General features: G+C 38.2%; 2 protein-coding genes across 4 annotated transcripts; one reads left to right on the plus strand and one right to left on the minus strand.

Moving 5' to 3' along the window:
• Positions 1 to 692: 692 nt before the first annotated feature.
• On the minus strand, positions 693 to 2,049 carry LOC108829040 (ubiquitin-conjugating enzyme E2 3). Of its 2 annotated transcripts, none has more exons than XM_018602695.2 (6): positions 1,890 to 2,049; positions 1,420 to 1,565; positions 1,317 to 1,342; positions 1,161 to 1,250; positions 998 to 1,086; positions 693 to 899 (listed from the first exon to the last, which is right to left on the minus strand). In XM_018602695.2, the coding sequence occupies exons 2-6, from the start codon at positions 1,542 to 1,544 to the stop codon at positions 777 to 779; spliced, it is 453 nt and encodes a 150-aa protein (XP_018458197.2). In that variant the 5' UTR covers positions 1,545 to 1,565; positions 1,890 to 2,049; the 3' UTR covers positions 693 to 776. The 2 variants fall into 2 exon arrangements, with proteins under 2 accessions (XP_018458197.2, XP_018458198.2); XM_018602696.2 differs by having other exon boundaries at positions 1,420 to 1,547; positions 1,890 to 2,042.
• A 156-nt stretch (positions 2,050 to 2,205) lies between these two features.
• LOC130506745 (delta-1-pyrroline-5-carboxylate dehydrogenase 12A1, mitochondrial-like) lies at positions 2,206 to 3,775 on the plus strand. Of its 2 annotated transcripts, XM_057001430.1 has the most exons (6): positions 2,210 to 2,585; positions 2,750 to 2,829; positions 2,933 to 3,036; positions 3,120 to 3,156; positions 3,237 to 3,458; positions 3,540 to 3,775. In XM_057001430.1, the coding sequence occupies exons 3-6, from the start codon at positions 2,987 to 2,989 to the stop codon at positions 3,642 to 3,644; spliced, it is 414 nt and encodes a 137-aa protein (XP_056857410.1). In that variant the 5' UTR covers positions 2,210 to 2,585; positions 2,750 to 2,829; positions 2,933 to 2,986; the 3' UTR covers positions 3,645 to 3,775. The 2 variants fall into 2 exon arrangements, with proteins under 2 accessions (XP_056857409.1, XP_056857410.1); XM_057001429.1 differs by having other exon boundaries at positions 2,206 to 2,829; positions 2,933 to 3,156.
• The last annotated feature ends 6,605 nt before the right edge of the window (positions 3,776 to 10,380 follow it).

The raw sequence follows: 10,380 nt of genomic DNA on the forward strand, positions 1-10,380 counted from the left end.
TTTTAAATAGAAAACTTCTTTTATAAAAGTATAAATTAAATACAAACTATCTATCTAATAGATTTTCTATTTTTTTTAAGTAAAAAGTAGGTCGGAAATAATCTTAATTTTCACAAATATCATCTAATACTATCATAATGTATAAAAAACAAATAGTTATGCTATTTATTCAACAAGCCGACTAAACGCACATTATAATAGTATATCCTTTTAACTGCACACTGTAATGATAATTACCGATGACCGACAAATTCAGGCGTGTTACATGCTCAGAAAACGATAAAACAGTGTTCTTTCCAAATAAAGCTTTCATAGTATATACATATTTATATTTAATCTCTTCTTTTCTAGGTGAATAAATAACTATATTGTTTCTAGTGAGATAAAGTCGGGGTCAGGTGACAGAAGCGAGCAGATAAAGGAAAAAAAGAACATGACATCCACTAGGAGAATGGCTTGTCTTCTCTGTTTTTATATTTTTTCTCATCTATTAAACATTGTAAGATGATCAGTGTTTTTAGACTATTGGACCGAGAGCCCAAACAAAGCCCAACATTGAGAAACACTAATGGTCGTCACATTTTAAAGCCCACTGAAACTATCTCACAAGGGCAAAACTACAGGTTCTTTGGATGTAACCAATGCGAATCAAGAGGGATGATGATACAGAAGGTTGTTCAAGAATCAGAAGATTGAGTTCTAATGGTGATTGTAGTTTCAACTAATAAGATAAAATATTACTCAACAGTCAATAAATACATAGTTACATCATATTATTATGCATAGCTCTGCTCCACAATCTCCATAACTTTCCTGTTGTACTCTCGTTTGTTCTCACTGAACAGCCTCGCAGCTTCAGAGTTCGCTGGCGAGTTAGGATTTGGATCACAAAGCAGAGACTGTAAATAAACCAAAAACAAAACCAAGATGTTAGTTAGTTTACTGCATAAGCTTACAATGTAATGGAGAGGAGGATTCATTAGTCCAGAAAAAAAACCTGAATAGATGTGAGTATTGCTGAGACATCATATATGGGACTCCACTGGTTTTGTAATATATCCAAGCAAATGCTTCCATCAGCATAAACTGCAACAAAGCTCAAACATCAAAATCAAGAACACTCATGTTTTGGTCATTAGCTATTATTATTTAGTGCTTACTGTTTGGATGAAACATCCTTGAAACAAAGCGAACTACTGGTGGTTTGTTTGGGTAATCCTCGCTGAACTGAAGAGTCAACTTGAAGGTACCTAAAAAAGATCAACAACATGAGCTTAGCTAACAGTTATAAACTCATAAGTAAGATAGAGTTTTACCTCCATCCCATGGACTGTCATCAGGTCTGCAAAAAAAAAAAGACATTTGTTTATAGTTCGAGTAAAGACAAATAAAAAAAAAGGTTAGAGATTTGTGTATTACCCAAAGATGAGAGCGTTCCAATGCATGATGTTGTTATCTTGAGGAGCTCCACTGATCCCCAAGGGAGGATCTTTCTGTAGTCTCTTGAAGTCCCACATGAGTCTCTTCCTAGCTGGAGTTGCCATTTGCTTGAAAAACAAACAAGACTGCATTGAGAAAAAACAAACCAAAGATTTCAAGTTTAAATCTTTATGATTCTTCTCACTTGTGGTGATAATAGTAAATTGCATTTCGCATGAATTGGTTTTTATATATCATTTGTCTGATAAAGTTTTGGACTTTTTCATTCCAAAAAAAAAGTTTTGGACTTTTTCTTGAATTCAAAGAAGTAAAAGCAGAGAGACACAAGATCTAAGTTTATATCATCTACCTGAAGTAGTTCCAATCTCATTTTGAAAAAAAAGAACTTAAATATGCAAAGAAACAAGAAAGACTCAGGTTCGGATTCAAACGAAGAAAGCTAGACCAACCTGAAATTCAAAGCTTGATGAAGAACAATCCAGCAAAAGAGACGATGAAAAAAATGACTTGGATATAGCAAAAGAATAATAATAGAGATTTTTAAGAGAGAGAGAATCAAAGAAGATATTTTTTTTTTTTTTTTTGTTCAAATGGAAGATATTTTTCTTTCTTTTGCTTCACCATAGAAGAAATGAGATAAGACAAAAAGGATATTCTATTTAAAATTATTTTCTTCCATATTTAATTAATGGTTTTGTGTAAAGACCAAAACAAATTGGTCAACTACTAATACTTACTGATTAAGATTAGTGGATGGTACTAATCCAAAGAATGCTTCTTTCTCATGATGAGTCATGAGGGTTATATAACTACCAAACTGAAACTATGGGTTCAAACAGTAAATAAATAAAAAAAATAAGGGGTATAAGGGGTATAACAGAAAGAAATAATCTGTAAATATCTAAAAAATCATTTTTTCGAAATTTCACAAAACACATCACTCTCAGTTTATTTTACCAATCTTCTTGAATCCCTTCAAAGAAACGTCTGAATAATTCATCTCGTTCTCCGTCTCTTGTGGATCTTTGACGTAATGTACAGAGCTTTGGCGAGGAGCAGAGCACTGAGAGCTAAGTCTCTCTGTGACACCAAATCATCGACCTTCCTTGCTTCTTTCACCTCTTCCAGCTTTCATCTCGCGCCAAGTTTGTGTTTTTTTTTTAAAAGATTTAGTTAAAATTATATAAAAAGACATAAAGTTTATCAAGTTGGTGTTATAAACATTTGAATTTCGTTGTGACAGTGTCCCATGTATAATGAACATACTATTATTTGATCAAAGATCGTTATTAAAACATGACTATTGCAGATTGAATCATTCATTACCTTTTGCTTCCGTTGATGCCGAGGAGATATCTGGTGCTCACCCCGCTCAAGTACAGAACTTTGGTATGCGTGTCCTCACTTACTTACTTCTTAGTGTTTTGATTGGTCGTTGAAGTGCTGTTGTGGAATGTTGTGAGATATACTTTCCTTTTTAATATCCATATAGTGCAGGGAAAGTGGATAGGAACTTCAAACTATAACACGCTTCTTGATCCTCTCAATGGAGAACCTTTCATTAAAGTCTCTGAAGTGGATGAATCAGGAGTTCAGGTGGCGAGTCTTGAGTTATATTACTGCAACGTGGTATCCAAGTCACAATTCTGTCTTTGTCACTCTTCTGTTCTATGTTGCAGCCATTTGTTGAGAGCTTGTCACACTGTCCCAAACATGGTCTCCACAACCCTTTCAAAGAACTCTCTCTCTCTCTCTCTACACATGTTTTACTTATTTTTTGTAACTTGTTATGCAAGGCGAATCCGAGGATGACACTCTTTACTGGCAGCTCCAGAGTAGCTGAGAAGCTGGCGCTTGATCTCAAGGGTCGGATCAGGTTGGAAGACGCTGCATTTGACTGGAAAGTCTTGGGACCAGATGTTCAGGAGGTTGATTACGTTGCGTGGGTTTGTGATCAAGATGCTTACGCTTGCAGTGGACAGAAGTGTTCTGCTCAGTCTATGCTTTTCATGCACGAGGTTGGTTTGGTTTGATCCTTCTTGGTTTGTTAGTTTACAACTGAGGCAATAATGTTGGAGCACATGGAGAATCTGCTTCAGATTCAAGGCTCAAAGCTACTCTTTGGTGTGGAAACCGTTGAAGAACCTTTCGATTCCTTGTGTCTACGGAGCCTTGGAGCCTACGGCAGTTTATGTTCCCATTGAAGAGATCTTGAAAGACGGTAAAAACTATGAACTCGTCACCAGAGAGATCTTTGGACCCTTTCAGATTGTCACAGAGTATAAAAAAGGATCAGCTTCCTCTTGTGTTGGATGCTTTGGAGAGGATGCACGCTCATCTTACTGCAGCTGTTGTTTCAAACGATCCCATCTTTATCCAGGCAAGTCCCTGTTAGGAAATATACGGTCAAATTTTGCGGGAAACCGAAATTTATGGGAACGGGAAAACACACACACAATTTGTTAACGGAGTTCGGCCAACTTTTGCCTACGTCTCCGGACCTGCTACAGATCTTTTATTTTCAATTTGGGAAATTTTTACAAGCTCTCAACTCACACCCGATCCCAAATACACTCAAGAAATTACTATTAATTTCTTAAAGAATTTTTTTTGTGAAAAAAAAAAATTATTTTCTTTTCTTCTCCACGAACTCTTTTCTTCTCTTGTTCTCTCTTTGTTTTTGTTTTGGGATGAAGAGCAATAACAAGATGCATCACGTATTTATAGGAAGAGCTTGACAGGTTGGTGAGAAGTAGTTGTTGACAAAATCACCAAGCCTTTCTTTTTGACTTTGTTTTCACCATGTCTCCATTTAACCACTTTCTTTTCACCGTCCAATAATGAAAACGTGATTTTTAACTTACAATCTCCCACTTGAAGACTGATTTCAATCTGTCTTCACACCTTGATCAATGTAGCAGGTCTTCCCAGCTTGTTACTCCAACAAGCCAACTGAGGTTGCACACAACCTCAGCTTATCATACGGCACAGTCTTCGTCAGCATGTCTGCCGGATTCTTACTTCCTGGGATCTTCTCAAGCACCAATATTTCATCTTCTAACGCTGATCTGATGAAATGATATCGACGATGTATGTGCTTCGTCCGAGCGTGGTAAACCGGATTCTTTGCCAAATCGATTGCACTTTTACTATCACAGTACAACACACCTTTTTCTTGACCATGTCCTAGCTCTTCTAGAAATGATTGTAGCCACATCATCTCTTTTGTTGCCTCTGTTACCGCAACATACTCAGCTTCACAGCTTGATAGAGCTACGATTCTCTGCAACTTTGAAACCCAACAAATTGCAGTACCGCCAAAAGTGTAGACATATCCGGTTGTGCTCTTCGTGCTGTCAACGTCACCTCCGTTGTCAGCATCAACATATCCCTGCAATCCCGCCGCAGACTTCGTGAAACATAGCGATAAACTTGGATTTCCTTTCAGATATCTGAAAATCCACTTAACGGCTTCCCAATGTTCCTTTCCTGGATTGCTCATAAATCTGCTGACGACTCCCACTGCATGTGCGATGTCTGGTCTTGTACAAATCATCGCGTACATCAGGCTGCCTATAGCAGAAGCATATGGAACCTTATCCATATGTGCCATCTCGTCTTCCGTCTTTGGAGACTGTTCTCTGGATAACCGAAAATGACTTGCCAGTGGAGTATTGACTGGCTTTGCGTCATCCATGTTAAACCTCTTGAGGACTTTCTTCACATACTCCTCTTGTGATAGCTTAAGACCTTCCTTGCTTCTACTGATTCTCATCCCTAGAATCTGTCTTGCTTCTCCAAGGTCTTTCATCGCAAACTCTTCTGAGAGTTTCGCCTTCAAGCTATTAATCTCATGCAAGTCTGCTCCAACTATCAGCATGTCATCCACGTATAGGAGCAATATCAAGTAGGATTCTTCAAACTTCTTGAAGTAACAACAGTGGTCAGCTTCACACCTCAAGAAACCGACACCTTTAATAAAGCTGTCAAACCTTTTATACCACTGTCTTGGAGCTTGTTTCAAGCCATACAAACTCCTTTTAAGCTTGCAAACAAGGCTTTCTTTTCCTTTGACCTCAAAGCCTTCGGGTTGCTTCATATAAATTTCTTCATCCAAATCACCGTGAAGAAATGCCGTCTTTACATCCATCTGCTGAAGATGCAAATCTTCTTGTGCTACCAGTCCAAGAACCGTTCTAATGGTCACCAGCTTGACTACAGGAGAAAAGATTTCAGTGTAGTCAATGCCTTCTTTTTGTTGGAATCCCTTCACAACAAGCCTCGCTTTATAGCGTTTACTTCCATCAGGTTCTTCTTTTATTCGGTAGACCCACTTGTTATGCAATGCCTTTTTATTCTTAGGCAAATCTGCTAACTCCCATGTGTGATTGGATAACAACGAGTCCATCTCGTCGTTCATTGCAAGCTCCCACTTGATCGACTCATCAACTTGCATAGCCTCTTCATAACATTCAGGCTCGCCTCGGTCTGTGAGCAGAATGTAGTTGAGCGATGGAGAAAATCTTACAGGCTTTCTGATGATTCTACTTGACCGTCGTAACTCCGTGACTGGTGTATATGGGACCACTTCAGAATCATCACTCTCTTCAGCCTCACCACTCTCTTCTTGAGAGATTTCTTCTTCTGTTGTTGCGGTATCCTGTTGCAACTCCGGTGTCAGGATATCATCTAAGTCAACAACTCCAGGCTCTTTTCTCTCCGAGCATTCTCTTAGCTTATCCTTGTACAACACTTCTTCGTTGAACACAACATTCTTGCTGCGGATGATCTTCCGATTTTCATCATCCCAAAACCGGTAACCAAACTCCTCGTTACCATAACCGATGAAGTAACACTTCTTAGACTTGGAGTCAAGTTTACTTCTTGCAGCATCGTCAACATGAACATAAGCTAAGCATCCAAACACCTTTAGGTAAGAAAGGTTTACTTTCTTTCCGCTCCAAACTTCTTCAGGGATCTTAAATCCCAACGGTACAGACGGTCCTCTGTTAATTAAGAAGCTTGCGGTACTAATCGCATCTGCCCAAAACATCTTAGGCAATCCACAATGCAATCTCATGCTCCTTGCACGCTCATTCAAGGTTCGGTTCATCCTTTCCGCTATTCCATTTTGTTGGGGCGTTCCAGGAATAGTCTTCTCCATCTTGATTCCACTATCAGCGCAATGTCTCTTGAACTCCTCGCTGATATATTCACCACCATTATCAGACCTTAGGCACTTCAACTTGAGATTCGTCTCTGTCTCAACCATGGCTTTCCATCTTTTGAAAACCGAAAACACTTCATGCTTGTTCTTCATGAAGTAAACCCACACCTTCCTTGTGGAGTCGTCAATAAAGGTCACATAGTAGTACGAACCTCCCAGCGATGCAACAGGAGCGGGTCCCCACACGTCAGTGTGCACCAGCTCTAACTTCTCAGATTTTGGCTTTCTTCCTCCTTTAGAGAAACTAACCCGTTTCTGCTTTCCAAGGATACAACTTTCACACATCTGATGATCCACCGTCTTCAGATCCGGAAGAGTGCCATTTTCCACCATGAGTTTCATCCTTTTCTCACTCATGTGCCCCAACCTACAATGCCACAACTTGGTTTGTTTGGCATTCTCGACAACAGCAAGAGTGTCTTGATAACTCGTCGTCATATAAAGAGTGCCTCTTTTATGACCTCTAGCCACCACCATGGAACCTTTCTTGACCCTCCAGGCTCCACCACCAAAGTTGACATTGTGCCCCGTATCATCAAGTTGACCTACTGAGATCAGATTTCGCATCAACTTTGGCACATGTCTGACCTTCGTAATCTTCCATACACGTCCGTCTGACATCTTTAGGTTGATATCTCCAATACCAACTATGTCCAAAGGTAATCCATCAGCAAGATATACCTTTCCGTAATTTCCCGCAACATAATTCTCCATAATGTTGTGGTGCGGCGTGGTATGGAATGATGCTCCAGAGTCAAGAACCCATGAATCGACTGGGCTATCAACACAGGAGATTGACGCTTTGGTGGTACTTGTAGCTGCATCACGAGCTTCACCTTTTATCGGGGAATCAACAGACACTACCAATGCATCAGCAATTTCACGTGTCACTGCATTGGCTACGCCTCCCTTGTTGTCTTCTTTCTTCGGTGGTGCCCGGCAATTCTTTTTAATGTGGCCCGTCTTTCCACAATTCCAGCACTGTGCAGGCTGTCTGAATTTGGACTGACCATTTCCATTCCTTGACCTCGATCTGCCATTTCTCCGGTTACTTCTATCATGGTCTCTACCTCTATTTTCAACATTAAAAGCAGAGCTTGATGATGTCTCGCCAGAGTCTATCCTACGCACTTCCTCAGCAAGGATACGATCTCTCACATCATTGAACTTAAGCTTCTGAGTACCGACAGAATTACTAACCGCTGCCCTCATTGGCTCCCAACTATTTGGCAGAGATGCCAACAAAATCAGTGCTCGCACTTCATCATCAAACTCGATCTCAACCGAAGACAGTTGGTTGACAATCGTGTTGAATTCATTCACATGTGCGGCAACCATGCCACCTTCTTCCATCTTCAAATGAAAGAGTTTTTTCATGAGAAACACCTTATTATTCGCCGAAGGTTTCTCATACATATCCGAGAGAAATTTCATGAGCCCTTCCGTGGTCTTCTCCTTCGCAACGTTGTGAGCAACGTTTTTCGACAGTGTTAACCTTATAACACCCAGAACTTGTCTGTCAAGGAGCTCCCACTCATCATGATCCATCTTCTCAGGCTTCTTGCTCAGTGGTTGATGAAGCTTCTTTCCGTAAAGATAATCTTCGATTTGCATTCTCCAAAATGCATAATCTGTACCGTCAAACTTCCCGATACTGTGCGTCGAACCGTCTTCGCCTCCCATCGTTTCTGGAACCACCGTGTATTAAAACACCTCCGTCGACAAACCGATGTTACCGACAAAATTCACTATTCACGAATTTACTGTTCACGTGAATAGTAATTCTGCAAAAATTTGACCGATCACCGTAACTCAGGCTCTGATACCAGTTGTTAGGAAATATACGGTCAAATTTTGCGGGAAACCGAAATTTATGGGAACGGGAAAACACACACACAATTTGTTAACGGAGTTCGGCCAACTTTTGCCTACGTCTCCGGACCTGCTACAGATCTTTTATTTTCAATTTGGGAAATTTTTACAAGCTCTCAACTCACACCCGATCCCAAATACACTCAAGAAATTACTATTAATTTCTTAAAGAATTTTTTTTGTGAAAAAAAAAAAATTATTTTCTTTTCTTCTCCACGAACTCTTTTCTTCTCTTGTTCTCTCTTTGTTTTTGTTTTGGGATGAAGAGCAATAACAAGATGCATCACGTATTTATAGGAAGAGCTTGACAGGTTGGTGAGAAGTAGTTGTTGACAAAATCACCAAGCCTTTCTTTTTGACTTTGTTTTCACCATGTCTCCATTTAACCACTTTCTTTTCACCGTCCAATAATGAAAACGTGATTTTTAACTTACAGTCCCTTTTGCCAACATCATCAACCAATCAATCTCTTCTTCTCAGAGATGATAATGATGTAACAAAATGGGTGCAGGAAGTGATAGGGAACTCGGGTGAATGGAACTACGTTTGCTGGACTCAGAGGAAGAACAACTGGAGCTCCTCAAAATATAATATATTTTTAGAATATTGTTATAATTTATTAAAGTCCAAATCGTTTAACCAATAGTTTAGACATCTTCTTAATTGTTTTAGGCATTATGCATTGAGTCATTGTCGGCTTAGTGCCTAATATTTTTTTGAACTCTGAATATTCGAATGGCTTTGATTGTTTGTACAATGGGTTTCGCACCGGGTAGGGTTACAACTAATAGTCCAATCAGGAGTACTCATATCCGAACTAATAACCATAAAGCTATAACATTTCCCATTTTCTCTCTTTCAAACTTAAATCTGGTGCTCAATATCCAGAAAATCTCAACCTTTCCTTCTAAAAATTTCAATCTCCTTTAATCTTTATCCTCTTCAAATCTTTTTTCCTTCTGCAATTTCTAAACTCTAGAATATATGTACTTATATAATCATTTTTCGACTGCTCAAACAGAAAAAGAAATCCATCGAAAATCGTCATCTCTTCCCTCAAAGAAGTCAATAGCACATGTATTCTGACATCGTTTGTGTTAAATGTGTATTGGTTCGCCTCAGCTTTTATTAGTTAACTTGTTAGTTTGTATTTTCCCTAGATAATGAAGTTCACAGGTATATAAGCACTGGACTTTAAAATCTTTTTCATTTTTAGGTCTGTCTGATCTCATGCGTGCTTGTTTTATCTCACGTTCCTGGTGCCGATTTGGTAGATTTCTTTTCTTTCTGTTTTGTTATATAATATGCTTCTTCATATCATTGACACTCAATCACTGTATTAGTGGAACTGCTTGCACTGAGTGGCAATCCCTTCATGAGAGACTTAGTTCTAGAGATGTTTGCATCATATTTATTTTATGACTAAGTGATTTTTCCGTGGTCATGCACGGATATAAATATTTATAAGCTAAATATATTATAATAAATGATTTATATTTATTTTAAATATTATTAATTTATAATTTTATGGATAATTTATATTAGTAATATTATATTAATTTAATTAGACATATGATTTTAAATATATTATATCTAGTCGGTTTTGTTGTTTTAGAGTTCATTTAGTCATCATTTGGATTTACTGGATTGTATCTATTTTTATAAATATAACTATAATATTTTTTATTCTAAATATATCAAAATTTTAATTAATTTTCTTATTTGTATTTAGGTTGGTTATTGTCTTAGATATAAAAATATATTTTAGGAATATTATGTATATCTTAAGATATATTGTGCTTAGATTGAAATAAAAAGTAAATTAAAGTGTCTCATTCCAA

The sequence above is a fragment of the Raphanus sativus genome, unplaced genomic scaffold (assembly GCF_000801105.2).
Source record: "Raphanus sativus cultivar WK10039 unplaced genomic scaffold, ASM80110v3 Scaffold3613, whole genome shotgun sequence".
NCBI lineage: Eukaryota > Viridiplantae > Streptophyta > Magnoliopsida > Brassicales > Brassicaceae > Raphanus > Raphanus sativus.